The sequence below is a fragment of the Jaculus jaculus genome, chromosome 12 (assembly GCF_020740685.1).
Source record: "Jaculus jaculus isolate mJacJac1 chromosome 12, mJacJac1.mat.Y.cur, whole genome shotgun sequence".
NCBI lineage: Eukaryota > Metazoa > Chordata > Mammalia > Rodentia > Dipodidae > Jaculus > Jaculus jaculus.
The window spans coordinates 41,710,081-41,731,763 of record NC_059113.1 but is presented as its reverse complement, the minus strand read 5'-3'; the positions used below and the strand labels follow the sequence as shown (position 1 = coordinate 41,731,763).

General features: G+C 43.5%; 1 protein-coding gene and 1 pseudogene across 1 annotated transcript in view; one reads left to right on the top strand and one right to left on the bottom strand.

Moving 5' to 3' along the window:
- The window catches only part of LOC101617826 (testis development related protein), a 47,894-nt gene extending 28,701 nt beyond the window's left edge, over positions 1-19,193 (top strand). The window contains exons 2-3 of the mRNA XM_045131571.1: positions 13,296-13,399; positions 18,159-19,193. Coding sequence (XP_044987506.1) covers positions 13,296-13,399; positions 18,159-18,501 — 447 coding nt within the window. The 3' untranslated portion in view covers positions 18,502-19,193. The remainder of the gene's footprint in view (positions 1-13,295; positions 13,400-18,158) is intronic.
- LOC123453743 lies at positions 16,133-17,139 on the bottom strand (annotated as a pseudogene).
- Positions 19,194-21,683: the final 2,490 nt, after the last annotated feature.

Here is a 21,683-nt window from a genome sequence, read left to right as displayed (position 1 = left end):
GGATTTTGTCAAATGGTTTTCTACATCTGATACGGTTTTTGTTTCTTATTCTGTTGGTATGATATATTTACTGGGTTTCACATGTTGAACTAATTTTGCATTTGGTCATAGGGTAATACTGTCCTCATAGAATAAATTAGATGTTCCTTCCTTTTCTATCTTTGGAGGAGTTTGGGAAGAAGTGCTCTTAATTTTTCTTTAAATATATGTTCGAATTCAGTGGTAACATACCTGTTCTAGGGTTTTCTTTGGGGGCAGTTTCTTGATTGACAGTATAGTCTCATCCCTTGTTTTAATATTATTCAGAATTTCTGTTTCTTCTTGAGTCAGTTTTGGTAGTGTATGCCTTTGCAGAAAATTTTCCATCTTGTGTAAGTTACCTTTAAGTTTAATTTGCTCATGCACAATTTATTCACATTTTTTCAGAAAGCATATTTTTTATACTTTATGTCTTATTTATGTAAGGTCAGTAGTAATGTTTCCTTTTTTGTTCCTGTTCTTAGTCTTTTTTTCTATTTTCTTGGTCATGCTAGCTAAAGATATGTCAGTTTTGTTAAATGTGTGTGTGTGTGTGTGTGTGTGTATAACAGTGTATGACAATCTCATTTTGTTGCCCAGGCTGATGTTGAACATGTGGGTTCAAGAAGTCCTTACAAATAGCTGGGACCACAAGCATGTTCCATCAGCATCCAGACTTATTTGATGATGTTTTGAAAGAACCAAATGTTGATTCTGTTGATTTCTTCACTGCTATTTACCTAACGTAGTAAAGATTAGAATAGACTCTAATCTTTATGTTCTCCCTTCTGCCTGCTTTAGGTTTCATTTGCTGTTCTTTTTCCAGAGTCTTAAGGTTGAGCTTAGGTTACTGATTTGAGATCTTTCCTCTCTGATCTTTGCAGCTATCTGTTTGCCTGTGGGCATCACCAACACAGCTCTGATCTGAGGCTGATGTGCCTCACTTACCAGCAGTTCTGAAATTCATCTTCTGAAGAATTGGTGCCACAGTTGTAAATTGACTACATATGTGTGTTTTTCTTTATTGTTTCTTCTTTTGTCTCAATAGTGTGTGCATCTTACTTTTAAAAAAATATTTATTTATTTGATGAGGGCAAGAAACACACAGATAGAGAATGGGCATGCCAGGGCCTCCAGCCACTGCAAACTCCAGACGCATGCACCACCTGGTGCTTCTGGCTTAGGTAGGTACTGGAGAATCAAACCTGGGTCCTTAGGCTTCGCAGATAACTGCCTTAACCACTAAGCCAATTCTCCAGCCCCACCTTACTTTTTAAGTCCATTTTGTAATATTAATTTATAATAGTGTTATGATTTGAATCATAAGCCACCTTTGGTCTACATTTTAGATGTGTTTATTTTGGTATCTTTATTCATCTTGAAATTCTTTACTGCAACATGCAGTACTATTAAGTATGTGATAGTATCTCTTTGTAATATTGTGGTTGCAAGAGTAATTGATGCCTAGCTTCATATCTTACTGTGGGAACTGAGAGTAAAACCTAGAATTTTTGGTGCAAGTACTGGTTGCTACTACTTCTGTTCTGGGCTGCCCGCATGCTGCACAAGGAAGGAGAGACAGAGCAGGAGCATATTACGTATTTCATTTGAGCCACTTTGCTATAGGGATTCTTGTAGGGACCTTTTTCCTTTCATTTGTAGCTCTAAATTCTGCTTGTTACCAGTTCCTACCTTGGTGCTTGTGCAGCAGCAGAGAGCGTGGCCTCTCCTAGAATAAGAAGACCTACATGGCTGTTCCCCATACACCATGGGTGGATGATCCTTTCTTAGAACATTGGGGCCTGAGCCAGGAGCATGAATGGTGCTTTACAGGCAGGAGGAACATGGGAACAACCCACATATCCCTCTGCAGAAGGAATACTGCTAAAGCAAAGCAAGTGGACTGCTGCCCCCACCCCACAGATGAATCACACAGATATGTCAACTGAAACAAGCAAGTCCACTTAGAAAGATAAAAATAAGCAAAACTTAGTGCAGTTTTAGGCAAACATGTGAAAAGTGAAAGAACACAGGAGGACAAGGGAAGAACAGCCAAATGTGGTGCCTCTGTTTGCTGGTTGGTTTTGCTGTGTGCATACCACTCCTGCCTGTGTAAAGACCTGGAGCTCCTGTGTGCTAAAGGCTGGCCTTTGTCCTCATGAAAGGTTTTGGAGAAACAGGGAGCTGTTAATGAGCACTTGCAGCCCTTTACCTTCCTTCCTGTTGCTGACCCTGATGCCAAATCGTCTCCACTTTGCCAAACCCTGTTGGTCCACAGAGCTGTTCTCCAAAGCCATCTCCCATGCTACTATTCACTCTTACCTGTTCTGCCTTACCTGGAATACCTTCCCACTTCCTCCATCCCATTATCCTGCAGCAATTTTAGTTGATTGTTTTAAGCTCAGGAAATCTGGATCCTTTTTCCTCCACAGTTCTGTCTTCTGATATCAACCAGACCTATTTCTGTAATGCCTTGTTTATAGAATGTTATTTATGATCACTAAATTACTGAGTGTGTAGTGCTGGACTTGCGTTGGTTCCAGGAGGCAGTAGATAGAGGCATATGATGGGCAGCTGGTGACTTCTCTCTCTCAGGACCGTTCCTCATTCCTGAGTTCCCTGCTTTTCATCCTGTTCATCCCCATGCCCACTCTAGCTTCTAAGGCTGCCAGGTCTTTATTGTGAAGCCTTGTAACCCTCCAGTTTTTGCCCACACTACCTGATTCATGCTGCCACACACTATACCACACATGGTTACCTTTTCTTGTGTTTTACATGTTTATATGTGGTGATAGTCACTGTGACAAGTAGATCTCTCACGGTATGAAGACCAAGCGTAGTGGCAGTTTATTTCTGTGGCACAGTCCCAGTGGATATTGTGATCTGTGGTGACCAGCTCATTCTGTATTACCTGTAAAACTGGTCCAGGCAGCCTCAGGGAGGAAGTACTTCTGCTTTCTTCATAAGGTTGGACCTTGAGATGCTATATTCACTTTTAGGACTTAGTCATGAGACCATGGCACCCATGAGTATGACTGGGAACTGCAAGCTGAGCTGTGCTTGTAATGACCTCTTTTTCTTTGATACCCCTGTATATGTCTCTGAGCAGTGAAGACAGTGGTTAGGAGAAGGATAAGGATGCTCTTCTCTTCCGACTTAAAATGTCCTGAATCTGTCTCTGCTTTTGATGCTCATTCACTTCTTCGTTTCATCCTGCTGGACATAAGGGAGGCCTGGAGCATTTGTTTCCTGAAGAAGTGGCTTGTCTGGTCTGTTCTTGTGCCTCATAGGAGCATGGAAATGGCCCTGTGGAGGGCTGTTTGTGTTAGAAGAGGAGAAAACCAGAGGGAGAGGAGAAGAGAGAGGGGAGAAAAGCAGGATTCCCTGGCCAGGAAGTAGCGTCCAGCAGTTGGCTCCAAGGAGCCCATGTCCTGGAGCTGAGGGACATGGGATTCTGCCTGGGCCTCATGATGCCCCTCTGACTTGGGATGATACTGTGGGTTTCTGTTGCCTGTTGATAAGTTAAAACTAAGGATACCTTCCTCACCCTCGTTCCGTGGACCATTCTAGGCTGTTTCCCAAGGAATCATTTAGCTCCATGTTTCCAAGTACAGTTCTTACTTTATCATTATGTAGGCTAAAAATTCTGTCAGATAAAATATTTTAAAATTTTGCTATACATCTGGCTGGCTTCATTTGCAGTTATGAGGATGGCCTTTATTTTAGAAGGAATTAGCCTCATGGGACATTGTAAGGTAGAGGCAGAAAACAGAACATAGGAAAAGGCTGCTAGGTAAGCATCAGGTTACTGTTCCCCAAGAGTTAAAGCAGAAGGAACTTTTTATTAACGCCACAGAAAGCTGTCTCCACACAGTCTGTGTAAATTGTGTTCTCTGCTTTGGGATTTCAGGTAAGTGCCTTCTGTGAGTTATGGACATGGCTCCACTTTCTGAAGAAGTTGAATTCTGTGTGTTACAAACATGGCTGCTATTTCTTTCTTTTACACAATACTATGGTATAGACATCTAGATAGTCATTTTCTACTAGGTAGAAGATAACTCACAGACCAATTGTTTAGTCTCTCACTAAGGGGATATTTGCTATCGTCCCAAGGCTCTCATCTTGGGGATTCCCTAGCCCTTACCCCTGTTCCTTTACCAGCATTGTGTGTAATGTGGACTTTGGAGAAGCTTGTTATAATTCAGGTGCCACTCTTGTGCACACACTAGGGCCACCTTTAATCTTCAGCCATCCCAATACTTCTGGTGGAGTTCACTGTTTAATACCGCAGCTCTGCCCTGAGACCTGCTAGGGTCTTTGCTGGTTATACCCTTCTCTCTCACTGGTACATCTAAGGTAAAAGGTCTTTTCCACTTGTCATCTGGGTGGTGCTATCTTAGCTCATACCTCTGTCACCTGGGCTCACTCTGCCCCCAGACAAGTAGGACCCACAAATACCTGCACTGCTCACACCTATAAGCTCCCTTCTTGTCCCTCCAAACCTATGTGACTTCTTGGACCAGCCCCAGAATGGACAGGTTTCCACTATGGCAAGAGGGTACAGGTGAAATCCCCATACTCACACTTGGAAATGGGTGTCTTTTGCAGCTAGGGCCCACCACAGGAAATGCATTAAGATAACTGAGCTGAGTCTCTCATCAGCAACTGGCCTGATGAAGGCTGTGGTAGGAAATGCTGTAAGTACTGCTGTGTTTCCACACAACAACCCGAGGTGTGTACCATGTGTCTCTAAGGGATCAAAGTGTGTCCTTCACTACCTCCCAGGCTCCCAGTTCTTGCCAATGAAGAGCCTGTTTGACTCCCAGAGGCGCTGAACATAGGAGACATCAGAGCTGGGTGCAGAATGCACACACACCGTAGAGAAGGGGACAGACTGTTATCTATTGTACATCTTGCAGTGTTTTCATATCAAAAACCAAGGCTGAGGCTGGAGTGATGGCTTAACAGTTAAGGCACTGCCTGCGAAGCCTAAGGACCCCAATTTGATTCCCCAGAACCCACATATGCCAGATGCACAAGGTGGCACATGCATCTGGAGTTTGTTTGCAGGGGCTAGAGGCCCTGGCATGTCCATTCTCTCTTTATCTGCCCCTCCCCGTAAATAAATAAAAAATAAATAAATAAATAACATACCTCAAAGCCAGGCATGGTGACTACATAGTGAATTCCAGTTCATCCTGGGCTAGAGTAAGACCTTACCTTGAAGAAAAAAAAAAAAATTAGACCTCTTTGTCTAAGCTCCTCATATTGGCTGTGTTTTTTTTTTTAATTATTTTTTTAGGTAGAGTTTCATGCTAGTCCAGGCTGGCCTCAAACTCATAGTGATCCTCCTGCCTCTGCCTCCCAAGTGCTGGAATTAAAGGCATGTGCCTCCATGCCTGGCTTGACTGTGTGTTTTTTATTTTGGACAATGAGGTGTGTGATTGGGTCTACAGTAGTCCTTCTCACTGAACAGGAGCCTGGTGACATGAAATTTTCTTGTCTGGGGTCCAGCCCTGACTTCTATGTATACCCTAGCTCTGTGAGATGAGACCTCTCTGTTCTGTGGTCCTTTCCACTGTGATATTTTGAGCTGTCCAAAGTCTCTTGAGAACTTTCCTGTAGCCCGATACTCTAGTTCTGATAAAAGGGCCTTGGATTTGGTTTCACTATTGACCTAGATGCCCAAATTTCTCCAGAATACCAGTTTCTCAATAACTTGAGTATTTAAGCATAAAATGATCTCAGTCCCAAATTCAGAATGGCTGAGCATATATTGAGGGAGGCATCTCTCTGCCTCCCCATGGATTATAATCAAACACAGCCTGTCTGTGTTTTAGATGTTTGCTCCACAGTGACAGTCCCATCCATGTTGAACTTGAGGCCCTGGTACCCCCATTCATTCTGTCTCTCTGTCTTCGCTTGTAAATAAATACAAATATTTTTTTAAAGTATACACAAACTAGCCTAGTGGTGAGTACTTGCAATCTCAGCTACTCAGAAGGCTGAGGCAAGAGGATTTCCAACCTGTACAAAGTTGGCTGGAGTTGTAGTTTATTGGTAGAGTGCCTAGTATAAGAGGCCCAAAGTTCCAGCCCTAATGCCACAAAAAAAGTATACTTGTGAAATTCCTTCTATTCATCAGGGTTCTCTAGAAGAACAGGACTGATAGAATGAATTGTATTAAAAGGGAATTTATTGGATTATTTTATGACAGTCCAACAACAGTAAATTACAGGCCTGAGAGTCAAGGAACCTGGTAGCTGCTCAGTCCACGAGGCTGGATGCCTCAGCAGTACCAGTCCGGCACTGAAGGCCTGGAGATATCCTGGTGAGACGCTACTCTTCAGTCCACGCTGGTCTTTAGTCCACACTGGAAAGCAGCAAACAGCAAGCAACAAGCAGCACTGGCAGCCAGGTGGGAGGGGCAGAGGATACTTTTCTTCCCAGAGCTTCTTTAGATAAAGCCACCCCTCTGAGAGGGCTCACCCCACTGTCTGGGGGAAGGATTCCTCCTCTAGTTAATCCTTCCTGGAAGCAACCTCAGAGACCCATTAGGAATCCTAAACAGATCAAGTTGACACAAACTTAACCATCACATTCCTCTTATTAAAATATTAGCATTTGGCTGGAAAGATGGCTTAGTGGTTAAGATGCTTGCCTGTAAAGCCCAAGGACCCAGGTTCAACTCCTCAGGACCCACATAAGCCAAGGTACACATACGTTTGGAGTTCAATTGCAGTGGCTAGAGGCCCTGGCATGCCAATTTCTCTCTCTCCTTCTCCCCCCCCCTCGTAAAACAAACAAATGAATGAATAAATAAATAAATAAAATATTAGTACTACTGTGCATCTGAGCTGAGTGGGATGCATAGGTTGTATAGTTTGCACTGGCTGACCAAGGCATTATGTTTGTTTCCTTTAAAAATATATTTTTTGAGCCGGGCATGATGGCACATGCCTTTAATCCCAGCACTCGGGAGGCAGAGGTAGGAGGATTGCCATGAGTTCAAGGCCACCCTGAGATGACAAAGTTAATTCCAGGTCAGCCTGGACCAGAGTGAGACCCTACCTCAAAAAAACAATATATATATATATATATATATATATATATATATATATATATATATATATAAAATAGATAATATAATATATATATATTATGTGTGTATATATATATTAATTATATATACATATATATATACATACATACATACATTTTGGGCTGGAGACATGGCTTAGTGGTTAAGCGCTTGCCTTTGAAGCCTAAGGACCCCAGTTCGAGGCTTGATTCCCCAGGACCCACGTTAGCCAGATGCACAAGGGGGCGCACGTGTCTGGAGTTCGTTTGCTGTGGCTGGAGGCCCTGGCATGCCCGTTCTCTGTGTCTCTCTCTCCCTCTCTCTGTCTCTGTCTCTGTGTCATTCTCAAATAAATAAAAAAATTTAAATATATATATATATATATATATGGGGCTGGAGGGATGGCTAAGCAGTTAAGGCACTTGCTTGCAAAGCTGAAGGACCCGGGTTCGATTCCCCAGGACCCACATAAGCTAGATGCACAAGGGAGCACATGCATCAGGAGTTCATTTGCAGCAGCTGGAGGCCCTGGCATGCCCATTCCCTTTCTCTCTCTCTCTCTCCCCCCTCCCTCTTTCTCTGTCAAATAAATAAAAATAAAATATCTTAAAATATATTTTTTTATTTACTTATTTTTAGAGAGAGAGAATGGGCACGCCAGGGCCTCTAGCCACTATAAACAAACTCTAGACACATGCACCACCTTGTGCATCTGGCTTATGTGGGTACTGGGGAATCGAACCTGGGTTAAGCACCTTGACTACTAAGCCATCTCCCCAGCCCTTATGTTTGTGCCTTTTGATGCTCCTGCTCACACGTCTGCTTCAGAGGGAATATATGTATGACTTCCTTCATCTCTGTATTGAAATGGTGCTAATGCCTGCCATCAGTCTTGGCTTAGTTTTTCTTGCTCTAGTAGTTTATATCTGATACTCTATGAAACAGGGACTGTCTCAGGCACCCTGGGGTCTCAGGACAGGGCCACCACATGAACCCATGATGCTCTGCAGAATAGAGGCTGTGCCAAGCAGCCTGGGATTTTAGGATGCGAGCATGAGGGGCACCACGTGGACTAGGCTGGGCAGCCTGGGGTCCCAAAGGGAACATCACTTGGACCCTCCCTGAATCAGATGAAACCTTCATACCTGCTTGAAGTTTCATATCTAAAGGGAAATAGTGAAAAGTACACATGATGCTGTCTTGCTGTTTAACTTGGGGATGTTTTGTTCAGAGTGTTAATATCATGTATTAAGGATGACACGGTAGAGTCTAGTTTGCAGAACTACTTTGGCAGGGTTTTTGTTTTGTTTTGTTTTGAGACAGGGTCTCACTTTGAGCCTCAGCTTGCCTCAAATTTGCTACCTCCTTCCAGGTCAGCTTTAAAGCTTTCTTGAACATCACCCCGTGTCCTGTGTTAATGGTGCAGCCTTGGATTATTTGTAGGGCCCTTTTAGAGCTTGTACTCACACTTGATGAGACACTTTGGCTCGCTAGGTGGCGCGCTTCTTCCTACATCTCATGTTCTCTCCTACAAGTGAAGAGTGCCTTTCTCAGTGGAAGAATAGCTGAAAGAAAAAAACAACTTTTCCTTTTTTTTTCTGAGCCTCCCTTTCATTTGTCATCATTTTCTTAGGTTTGGGCTGTCAGTGTCTAGTTTTGAGGCTGCTGTTTGGGTTTGTCATTTTCCTCAGAGAGCAGCTGCAGGGCAAGAACACTTAGAATTTCTTTATCCTTTTTTTTTTTTCTGGTTTTTTTGAGGTAGGGTCTCACTCTAGCCCAGGCTAATCTGGAATTCACTATGTAATCACAGGGTGGCCTCGAACTCACGGTGATCCACCTACATCTACCTCCCAAGTGCTGGGATTGAAGCCACCACGCCCGGCTCACTTAGAATTTCTTAAAAGCCCACATAGTGGACAGTGTGCACTAACCTCACAAAGGCCTACCCGCCTCTGGGCCATGTCCTGTTGTAGACTGACAGGATTTTCCTTCATGGCCTCTTGCTCTGCCTCTTCTGTGGTGTGTGTTCCTTGAGTGAAGCACAAGGGAAGTTTCCATAAAGGAGAGTTGTGTGTGCTTGTTTCCAGGGTCACTCAGTGCAGCCCAGACAGGCTGAGCTGGCCTGGTCAGGAATACTGCAATGGCAACCCTCCCCCACTAATGAGGAGGGACAGGAACTGTCACCTCAGAACTCCTTCCTGCCTTTGTATGCACTGTGTGCACCAGCAGTGACATGGGACTGAATAAGGCCTTGGTTTCAGGGTCAACTCACAGAAGAACATGCAGCTGTGCCAGCGTTGTGGGGACAGTGGGACAGTTGCTGGTCGCAGAACTCAAGGGGGATTCACAGGCCCATAGAACACATTTTCCAAAGGATACAGTTACCTGGAGCTGTAAGGAGGAGTCCACCACAACAGGTGGCCTGTCAGAATGGTATGGGAAAGGAAATGTACTGGCTGGAGATTGCGGCAGGTCATGAAACTTCCAGGCCACAGTGGTGGGGAAAACAGAAGAAAGAGCTGCTTTCTCTAGGGAAGTGCTGTCTACACCTTAGTTGCAGTCAGTGAAAAGGGTTTCCCTGTCCTGGAGAAATGACAAGCATTGGAATGTGGAGTTGAGGTGATATCTTCTTAGCTCAGACAGGTGTGAGAGGCACTGCTAAGTTTATAGAAACTAGTATTTATAGATCTTCTTTGGTAGTGGCTTCATTGCTGTTCTGTCATATAAAGCAGTTTGCTTTTGGATCTGGGTCTGAGTCTAAGTCTTGCTCATTGAGGGGTGGGATCCCTGCATGGGATCAAGGGAGCACTGGAGCCTCATTAGCTTTTATAAATTCTTGTCTGGTGTGTTGTGTCATATTCACTGGGTCAGGAGATGTGTAGATCTCTCAGAGCAAGGTGAGTGGGACACAGATACCAGCTGTCTGTCCCTTGCTGGATGTCCTTTGTTCCTTTCTGCCGAGAGACCCTGCTGTCTGTCTATGGCTCCCTCAGTCTCAATTTACAGGGAGCATATTATGTATGAGTCTATGTCTTTTTTTTTTTAATTTTTATTAACATTTTCCATGATTATAAAATATATCCCATGGTAATTCCCTCCCTCCCCACCCCCACACTTTCCCATTTGAAATTCCATTCTCCATCATATTACCTCCCCATTACAATCATTGTAATTACATATATACAATATCAACCTATTAAGTATCCTCCTCCCTTCCTTTCTCTACCCTTTATGTCTCCTTTTTAACTTACTGGCCTCTGCTACTAAGTATTTTCATTCTCATGCAGAAGCCCAGTCATCTGTAGCTAGGATCCACATATGAGAGAGAACATGTGGCGCTTGGCTTTCTGGGCCTGGGTTACCTCACTTAGTATAATACTTCCCAGGTCCACCCATTTTTCTGCAAATTTCATAACTTCATTTTTCTTTTTCTTTTTTTTTAATTTTTATTAACATTTTCCATGATTATAAAATATATCCCATGGTAATTCCCTCCCTCCCCACCCCCACACTTTCCCATTTGAAATTCCATTCTCCATCATATTACCTCCACATTACAATCATTGTAATTACATATATACAGTATCAACCTATTAAGTATCCTCCTCCCTTCCTTTCTCTACCCTTTATGTCTCCTTTTTAACTTACTGGCCTCTGCTACTAAGTATTTTCATTCTCATGCAGAAGCCCAGTCATCTGTAGCTAGGATCCACATATGAGAGAGAACATGTGGCGCTTGGCTTTCTGGGCCTGGGTTACCTGACTTAGTATAATACTTTCCAGGTCCATCCATTTTTCTGCAAATTTCATAACTTCATTTTTCTTTACCGCTGAGTAGAACTCCATTGTATAAATGTGCCACATCTTCATTATCCACTCATCTGTTGAGGGACATCTAGGCTGGTTCCATTTCCCAGCTATTATAAATTGAGCAGCAATAAACATGGTTGAGCACGTACTTCTAAGGAAATGAGATGAGTCCTTTGGATATATGTCTAGGAGTGCTATAGCTGGGTCATATGGTAGATCAATCTCTAGCTGTTTTAGGAACCTCCACACTGTTTTCCACAATGGCTGGACCAGATTGCATTCCCACCAGCAGTGCAGAAGGGTTCCTTTTTTTCCACATCCCCGCCAACATTTATGATTATTTGTTTTCATGATGGTGGCCAATCTAACAGGAGTGAGATGGAATGAGTCTATGTCTTAATTGTCTTTAGTATCCTAGATATCTAGGTTTTCTGTGGCTTCAGTCTCAGAATCAACTGTTCCCCAGAAAACCTTTAATAAAACATTCTGTCCCTTGTGGTCACCTAGGGGCTTGCTAGGTGGCACAGGTGCAGTTTTTAAGCAGGCTGCTGGAAAATCTCCAAGAAAAAGAACTGACTTCCAACAAAAATACTAGCCATGAGTCCCAACATTTGCCCCTCCTTGTCACCCAAATCTAACAAAATGTATTAATGAGCTTTGACAAGTCTTCAGGCTAAGCAGACTTGATATCACACAGGATTGCCAGCTAATTGTCTTGGAAAGAATGTTTGGGGATGGCAGGGGACTCCTTACAGAAGATGGACTCAGCAGTGCAAATTCTACAGGACTTTTGGGAAATTTTGTGTGAGACTGAAAAACGGTGATCGAGGGTTTTCCTGCTGTTCGTAGATGTGGTATGAGTGAATGAGAAAGCCAAGTGGCCAGAGGAAGTAGCAGTGAGCAGGGAACCTCTGGCCTTGAATAGCCCAACACTGCTGCCCTTCCTGTGCGTGCAGGAGAGTCAGTGGAGGCTCCATGAAAGGCCTGTGGCTGGAGAAGTGTGGAGAACTCCAGCTGCTCCACGGCTCTCCACTGGCTGGCCTGACTTGACTGCAGGACAGTGTTTGCACTGCTGGATACATCCACTTCACGTACCCTTCCACACTATCCATGTTTCTAGGAAATTTTTCTCTCTCGGTATATTATCCCTTTATTTGTTCACTTTTTTTTCCCCCTCAGGTACATTTGTTGGAAGCTCATTACAGACTATTTTTGTATCTTCTTACTAATAATTTTAACAAGTACTAGGTGGTAACTAAAGTTGTCTGAGTCTCCTCTCCTGTTGGCTGCTGTTATGGTGCAGGCTGAACCCTGGCAACCATTGTCAGGGGTCACACAGCTTTGGGTGGGAAGAGTGGGTGGGTCAGCTGACCTGGCTTGATACAGGTTTGCACTCTGTGGCGCCTTCCCAGGAGGATTTTAGCAGTGGTAGACGTAATACTCCTCAGAAAACTTGGTTCAGGTTCTCTGCACTTTTGGGATGTTGCCTCAGTCAAGTGACTTGAGGTCCCACAGCCTGCGTCTCTCAATCCAGAGAAATGCTGTGGGGCAGTTCCTCAGTGCTGGGCACTGGTCCAGGAGGGACAGGCCTAGACCTCCCAGTGAGTTCAGACTTCTGTGGGACCCTTTCACCAGAGCCTGAGTGCAGGCTGCAGCACAAGTTCCACAGCATTGGAGGAACTTTTGTTGCTTGGCAGGTGTCTGTGTAGACTCCTGGCATGGTACAGTGGCACCTCACACCTAGGTTTTTTGCCATAATGAATCTTTGGAGTGGGCGCAGCACATGGGATCCTGACCCCACCCAGTGGGGTTTGGTTGAAGGCCTGGCAGCTGGAGGTTAGACCTCTGCCCAGTGTTTGGGCCTGAAGCCCAGCATGACAGAGGTAAAAGGTGGGATCATGGCTGTTGGATGTGGTTTGAAAACTTCTTTGCCCTTGTCATTGGGTTGTGCACTGGATCCTATGTCACTGGGCTGCTTAGATAGGTGAACTGAAAAATGATGATAGATTTTTCTCATACCTTGGGTTACTGCACCAACTCATTCCATGTTAACGACTTTATTTTTATATTTCCTTTTAAACATTTTAAAGTATTTTAAAGCTAGGTGTGCCACATGACAGTCCCCTTCCCTGAAGCCAGTACTTTTTTCCATTATTTTAGTATGTTCATCACAGCCATAGGTCAGTACTTTAGGCCATTCATACAAGCCATGTGTCCAAGGTCTGTCTGTACCTCTTAGGTATGAGGTAGCCATTCTAGGACATGGTGATGAAGTTGCCTAAAGCACATTTCTCAAGCCATTCCCCCATCTTTAAGCCATACATGACCATATGGGATCTGAGGGTTCACAGCATCAGGTCTAACACATCTCTTTACCTTTCCCCAGGCTCAGGGATCAGGTTTTCGTGGTTGGAAAGAAGTAACTTCTCTGTTTAATAAAGATGATGAACAACAGCTCCTCGAGGGATGCAAATCTCCCAAGTCCAAAGCGTAAGTCACAAACAGTCATGTCTTGAGAGGAGGGTGTCACAGGAAAGCAGAGGTGACCATGATGCAGTGAGAGAGGGGTTACCATAGGTATGCTGCAGTCCCTGGAGAAGCCTCTACTACCCCGGGCCACATATCCCACCAGGACTATAAGAAGTTTCTCCCCTTTCTTGACCACAGAGGAATGAGCCCATTTTTTTAATGCTCTGAAGATTACAGTAAAGTGTACTTTTTGGTGAAAGGTTATGAGGGTAACCATAGGATTTTAAAATGCTAAAGAAAAGTAAGGATTGTAAGTTGAACTCATGATTATCTTATGATTTTAAGATACATCCTGTTAACAAAGTTAAGGATCAGGGCTGTGTGTAAGGTGGTGTGGAGCACTTGCCAAGCATGTACAAGGCCCTGTGTTTGATCCCAGCACATCAAAACAAAACAGCAAAGGATTTATGAACCATAAAAGACTTTATATACAGATTTAAACTGGTATGTTGCTGCAACCTTATAAGTATTTTAAAATGTTAAAAGGTGCATTTATCTTTATTTGTAAATATAAAGTGGTTTATTCACTTGTCATTAGGGAATAAAACATACTGTATTAACTGAGTGCTAGTCCAGGGAGGTTGCCATCTATAGCTGCCTCTGGCGTCAAACTCAGCTTAGCTGTTGTGCAGAGCTTTCTCACAAATGTCACTGTAATCCATTAGGCCACGTGGCACAGGCCACAACAATTCCAGCAGGTACATGCCCACTGTCCATATAGGGTCCACTCACACTGGCCACAGATCACTTTGCCATCCACAGCTCACACTCATAAGCATGCAATGGGTACTTCCTGGGCAGGTCAGCTTTGGAGGCCTGTGCTCAGCTCCTCATTAGTCAGCCATCAGGTCCAATCAGCATCTACTCCCCAAAGAAGTCAATGGGCCTGGGGGAAGCACAGCCTTCACTCCATAAGTGGTCTCTGCAGGCCTGGGTCCCTTGCAAAAGTAGCTGTTTCCAAGACCTCACGTGACTAGCACTTGGTGAACATACCACAGCTCAGTTTCCTGGCCCATATGGACCTAGAGTCGCAATGTAAAGGCATCTACAAAAGGGTAGACCACTTAGGCATGCCTGTGAGGCCCCAACACACTGACCCAAAAAGTGCCTTTAGAGTTGAAATTATAAGTTCATGGACTGCCTGCAGGTAATGAGAAGGTGATACTGAAAACTTGCAGGTGTTTCTTCTGGTGGGAGACCTTAGCCATTCTCATCTGCCTTTCCACACTAAGGATGTAGAGCCCTTTGTTTTCTGCAAAGCACTGGCTTTACCTACACATCTGGTCTGGTTGATAGTGTGAATGGCCGTCTTGGCTGCTAGGTGACCTGATGACAGGGTAGCATCTCTAAAATGATACTGAGATGCCCATGTCCCAGCATCCCCAAGTTTCCTGGGTGAAGCTCCCAACTAGTCAGAATCAAGGCACAGACTCATATATGCTTTATGTCTGTCCTGTGGCCCTCAATGATTTGTTCCCTGTTGTGACAATACTTTCTAGTCTCCTATGTGAAAACTGGTCCATTTTTTATGCCATGTGGAATCCCAAAGCATGGCTTCTGTAAGCTTCATTAACAGTGAGCACTAGCTATTTTTATGTTTGTTTGTTTGTTTATTTATTTGAGAGGGAGAGAGGGGCTGGAAAGACTGCTTAGTGGTTAAGGCATTTGCCTGAGAAGCCTAAGGACCCATGTTCTACTCTCCAGATCCCACATAAGCCAGACACACAAAGGTGAGACAAGCTCAAGGTCACACATGCCCACTAGGTGGTGCAAGCGTCTGGAGTTCTACCACATTGGCCCTGGCATGCCAATTCTGTGTGTGTGTGTTTCTCTCTCTCTAAAATAAAAAAAATAATAATTTAAAAAAGAGAGAGAGAGGGCTGGAGAGATAGCTTAGTGGTTAGCGCTTGCCTGTGAAGCCTAAGGACCCCAGTTCGAGGCTCGGTTCCCCAGGTCCCACGTTAGCCAGGTGCACAAGGGGGCGCATGCGTCTGGAGTTCGTTTGCAGAGGCTGGAAGCCCTGGCGCGCCCATTCTCTGTCTCTCCCTCTGTCTGTCTTTCTCTCTGTGCCTGTCGCTCTCAAATAAATAAATAATTTTTAAAAAATTATTTAAAAAGAGAGAGAGAGAGAGAGAGGCATGGCAGATAGAGAAAATAGGCACACCAAGATCTCTTAGCCACTACAAATGAACTCCAGACACATGTGCCACCTTGTGCATCTGGCTTTATATGGGTACTGGGGAATCAAACCTGAGTCCTTTGGCTTTGCTGGCAAATGCCTTAACCACTAAGCTATTTCTCCAGTCCTTTTTAAATTTTTTTTATATTTCCATAAAAATTTATTTTTGAACCAATTAAGTAGGCAAATTCCAAAATAAGGGCAACACAGAGAACTTTATAATATTTTAATATTTCTTTTCTGTGAACAGATACACTAGATTAAAACCACAATCCTCTTAACTCCAAGTTCAAAGGCTGAGTGTTTTCAGTACCTACTCTGGGCACATAATAAAGCAAAGGCTATTAATTTTGCTTAAACACTTCATTTTCACTCAGAGCTTATCTGAATTTCACATTATTCTTTCACAAATGATAACCAAAGTAGCTAAACTCATACAACTATTATAAAGTAAGTCAATGGAATTTATAAAAAGTTAATAATAAAACAATAACTATGCTGATAGACATGTATATTGGGACCTGGTAGAAATAGTTGAAATAGCAAACTTTATTCAAGGAGGTCCTTGTACAAAGAATTCTTTTGACCAAAAGTTAGTAAGATTGTAGGAAACAGGCCTACAATTTTATATCACCACATGAGGAAAAAAAATGAGCATTCTATCACTATCTCAAAGCTCAATGTCAGGCTTCCCAGGCATTCTACTGCTTGCCTACTGGCTTCAGAGAATTACGTTTACAGTAGCAATGGGATATTGTATTGCTATTTAATCTGACAGTAAACACAGGAATAAAACTTCACAGAGCCACAGTGACTTCAGGCCATCTCATTACCTCTGAAAATAGAGGTCAACTTGAGTCAGTAAGAGACAATAACCAAAAAGCATTGTATGATCTAATATGATATAATCTTCTGTGGAAAAGACCATCTATAGAACTTGAAACTTAGGAATGCTGTGGTGCTATCAATGTACTCCAAGCATTCACTGAAACAAATTCAAACCCATGCTTACTTGTATCACCTCAATTTAATGATCCAGTAAATGACAAAAAAAGACAAACAACAAAAACAGTTTCATGTAGCACAGTAATTTTGTTTGGCTTCCTCTGGTCTTTTCACAGTTTTACCTAGAAATCCAATGGTAGAATCAAATTGTAAATCCATTTAGCTAATAGTTTATCTTGACTTTTAACTTCATAGCCTATTTCAATGGAAAGAGATTTTATAGCAGTTACTTTGCTCCTCAGACTTTCAGTAAGTCTCTCGTTTTCTTCTTCACAAGTATTATACCCACTGTTGGCATAGCCATAGTTCCCACAGCTACCAGGAGGTGCTCCCTCACACAGGCCTGCACGCCTCATCCTGCCAATGGAGGGAGAGGAAAGGCAGACGTGGGAGGAGTGTATAGGAAAAGACCAGGGGTCACCTGGACCTCACCTTCAGTCCCAGGGCCCTCAGAACACCAACTTTTTCCTTCAAAGCACCACAACATCCCCTTTTGTTATTTTTAATGTTTACTTAAAACTTGTTCCAAGCCTTTTGTGGCGGTGCATGCCTTTAATCCCAGCAATTGGGAGGCAGAGGTAGTAGGAGGATCACTGTGAGTTCAAGGCCACCCTGCTACCACATAGTGAATTCCAGGTCAATCCGGGCTAGAGACTGTACCTCGAAAAAAAAAAAACATACACCAAGGCCAGCGTGATAGAGCACGCCTTTAATCCCAGGTCTCAGAAGGCCGAGGTAGGAGGATCACTGTGAATTACAGGTCAGCCTGGGCTACAGAAAGACCCTACCTCAAAAAAAAAAAAAAAAAAAAAAAACATAGGTTTCAATTTTTTTTTTTTTTTTTTTTTTTTTTGGTTTTTCGAGGTAGGGTCTCACTCTGGTCCAGGCTGACCTGGAATTAACTCTGTAGTCTCAGAGTGGCCTTGAACTCATGGTGATCCTCCTACCTCTGCCTCCCGAGTGCTGGGATTAAAGGCGTGCGCCACCACGCCTGGCAAGTTTCAAATTTTTTAAAGGGGGCTGGAAGAATGACTTAATGACTAAGGAACTTACCTGTGAAGCCTAAGACTCAGGTTTGATTTCCCAGTACCCACATAAGCCAGATGTACAAGGTTGAGTTCATTTGCAGTGACTGGAGGCCAAGACATGCCCATTGTTTCTCTCTCTCTCAAATAAATGAGTGAATAAATAAATTTTTTAAAAGAACTTTATAAAACTGATACATGGGGGCTGGAGAGATGGCTTAGTGGTTAACATGCTTGCCTGCAAAGTCAAAGGATCCCAGTTCTATTCTCTAAGACTCACATGAGCCAGATACACAAGGGGATGCATGCGTCTGGAGTTTGTTTGCAGTGATTGGAGGCCCTGGTGCACGTGCTCACTTGTGCTCGCTCACTCGCTCGCTCGCTCGTTCTCAAATAAATAAATATATTTTTAAAACTGACATATGGGCTCAAGTGGATGGCTCAGGGGTTAAAACTGACACTTTCATGAGATCATTGGATGACTAACACTGAACTCTTTCTTCTCCTATAGAGCTAACTTACGATTAAAAGAAGAGTTGAAGGCAGAGAAGAAATCTGGATTTTGGGACAATTTGGTTTTAAAACAGAATATCCAGCCTAAAAAACCAGATGAGATTGAAGGTTGGGAGCCTCCAAAGCTTATTCTTGATGATGTGTCTGACACAGGGGATGCCGTGAGTGGTTGCCCACCCTGGCCAGACTGGGAGGATGACACCAAGCGCTCCACCAAGTACACCAGCCTGGACAGCTCAGCCAGCAGCTCACGCTGGAGCCTCCGGTCGGCGGGAAAGCTAGTCAGCATCAGGCGGCAGAGCAAGGGCAACCTGACAGACGCCTGTGAGGAGGTGGAGTGAGTAGGGACGTCACATCACCTTTAGGGTTTTATGGGCCTGTGACCTTCTGCTAGTGCACCATTCAGTTGTTGAGCCCTCCCACATTCAAAAGTAGGAATCCACCGAGTGCCTGCATTTCATGCTCAATGACCCTCATGCACCGAGGCTCCCAGTTGGCACTTGGCTGCCTTGTTGGGAAAACATCGACCTGCTGCGGTCTGTGTCTGCTGAAACTGGACTTGTTAACCTTAGCTGCTGCTCCATGAGATAGAATAACTATTTTCAGGCCCCACAGAGTTTCAAGCCAGCCTCAGCTACCTTGTCTTTTTAAGAACCTCCACACCTTCTCCCTGCATGTGACGCGGGTGCTGCTGGGACTTGTAAGGACCACGACTGTGATGCCCTCTCCCATTGCCAGACACAAGACATATCTTCCAAAGGTTATGGTGATTTTGTTTAACCCTAAGTTAAACTTTTTTTCTTTTTTACTAAATTAAAAAACAACCAAATGCTAGTACTAATGGCAAGTTGTTTGAGGTCGAGTGTCAGGACCTTATGAGTGGTCCATCTGCTACCAAGGAAAAACGGCGTTCAGTGTATACTTGGGTGGCGGTAGTGGGTCTTAAAGAATTTTATTTTTACTTTTCTGAACTTACAAACAGTATTCTTTATTTTCTTCAAAAAAAAAAAACAACTGGTTTTCTTTTTAACTTGAAAAATACTGTAAACCGGGCATGGTGGCGCACGTCTTTAATCCCAGCACTCGGGAGGCAGAGGTAGAAGGATCGCTGGAAGTTCGAGGCCACCCTGAGACTACATAGTGAATACCAGGTCAGCCTGGTCTAGAGTGAGACCCTACCTCAAAAAAAAAAAAAAAAAAAATGCTTTAAAGTGAGGATGTGTTTTAGTCATTTGATAATCTTTGTTCAGAAAACTTTAACTTGCTCATTAGAGTTAAAACTGTGCATAAATACTGAAGTGCCTCTTTTCTATTCCCAGATGTTTAGTTTTTCAAAATGAGATATTTTTTGTGATTGATACAGATCTATAAGAAGCATGTCTTCCCCAGAAGCAGATCTCATGGCTAATGTAGCTATCTTGCTGTGCCTGTCTCCCTCAACCTGCTGACCATCCCAGGTGTTGTGATCCTGCCTCATGGCCATGATCTAGTCTCTGCAGGGTGGCATTTAGCAGCAGGTGTGGTGCAAATAGCTCTTCAATAAAAATGGTTTGACGGGAGGGGGTCTATTTTATTTGTTTTAGTGAAAAAGAAATGCCTCTAGTTATATTGTGCATTCCTCTCCTGGGAATGAGAGGAGAGGCAGCAAAAACCCCATGCTTTCATTTTCAGTGTAAACTTTGTGCTATTTCATGTACTTGGATGTTCCACTTAATGCTCTGTGGCAAAGTGTGTGCCTGACACACCATAATGTCAGAGCTTCTATGACTTTAATAGAACAAGTTTACTTGGTGTATCTACCTGCTATTTTATAGTTGCATATTCAGGCACCCGTCCACCACTCACCCATCCATCTTTTAAAAATGGAGTAAGTTTACTTCGTCTTGAGAGGGGAACATGCTTTACATAGTGTTCAAATAAAACTTTGTTAGAACCGTGAAATTGTGGAGCTTTTGTTTCATCATTATACAGAAGAAAGTTTTATGATTTTTTCTTTTTTTTTGAGGCAAGCCCAACAGACTGAGAGACAGAGAGAGAGAGAGAGAGAGAGAGAGAGAGAATGAATTGGCGAACCGCAGTCTCCAGCCACTGTAATTGAACTCCAGACACATGTGCCACCTTGTGCGTATGTGCAACTTTGTGCACTAATGTCACTTTGTGCATCTGGCTTATGTGGGATCTGAAGGGTCAAAAATGGGTCCTTAGGCTTCACAGACAAGCACCTTAACCACTAAGCTATCTCTCCAGCCCAAAAGTTTGTAATTTGTTGTTGTTTGTTTGTTTTTCAAGGTAGGATCTCACTTTAGCCAAGGCTGACCTGGAACTCACTATGTAGTCTCAGACTGACCTCAAACTCAGTGATCCTCCTACCTCTGCCTCCTGAGTGCTGGGATCACCATGCCTAGCTGAAAGTTTATAATTTTTACTACAGTATCTGACTTAAAAAATAATTAAAAGCCAGGCATGGTGGCACATGCCTTTAATCCCAAATCCCAGCACTCAGGAAGCAGAGGTAGGAGGATCGCTGTGAGTTCCAGACCTACCTGAGACTACATACATAGTGAATTCCAGGTCTGCCTGGGCTAGAGCAAGACCCTACCTCAAGAAAGAAAAAGAGAGAGAGAGAAAGAGAGAAAGAAAGGAAGGAAGGAAGGAAGGGAGGGAGGAAGGGAGGGAGGAAGGAAGGGAGGGAGGGAGGAAGGGAGGGAGGAAGGAAGGGAGGAAGGAAGAAAAAGAGAGAGAGAAGGAAAGAAAGAAAGAAAGAAAGAAAGAAAGAAAGAAAGAAAGAAAGAAAGAAAGAAAGAAAGAAAGAAGGAAGGAAGGAAATCATTAAGTATCCTCAGGAAATCAGTTGAATGCATGGGCTCTGGCCTTACCTTCCTAAGAGGCAGATGTGGGGTGAGATAAAGGAGCCAGAGTCCGTGCAGGTGACGCATAGCAGGAGAATGTTCAGTTGTCTAGCCAATGTAGCACAGGAGTGTAGACACCACCCCCCACCCCAACCTTGAGAATGTGTGCGAGCCACACCGTCTGGACCCCACAGCAGCTGTGTTCACTGTGCCCCTATGAGTCTGAAGTGCCTGTGGCACACTGTGCACACATGACTGAGATGCAGCAGTGGTGCTTGCCAGCAAAGGGGCCTATATACTGTCCTCTGGGGTGAAGATGCACTGTAAACCAGATTTTTTTTATCTACAAAAATTAATTTTAAAATGTTTTTCTTTATTGTATCTGATTAAAATAACATGTCTGAGATTTTTAGTGTAAATGTATATGGGTATGCTTTAAGTAGAAAATATCTTCAAAAAGAACCAAAGTGATTTTGCTGTCCACATGCAGCCAGCAGATGCAGTTGTGATTTTTGAGCCAAGCAGTGAAAATACACAACTTCATTGGCCTGTGCCCTATACTGTGATTGGCTTCAGGGAGGGCTAGGTTACTTCTTAAAGCTGAAAATTAAAAAAAGAAAAGTACTGTGTCTGACTTCTTACCAGTTTGCAATGGCTTGACTTAGAGCTAATGG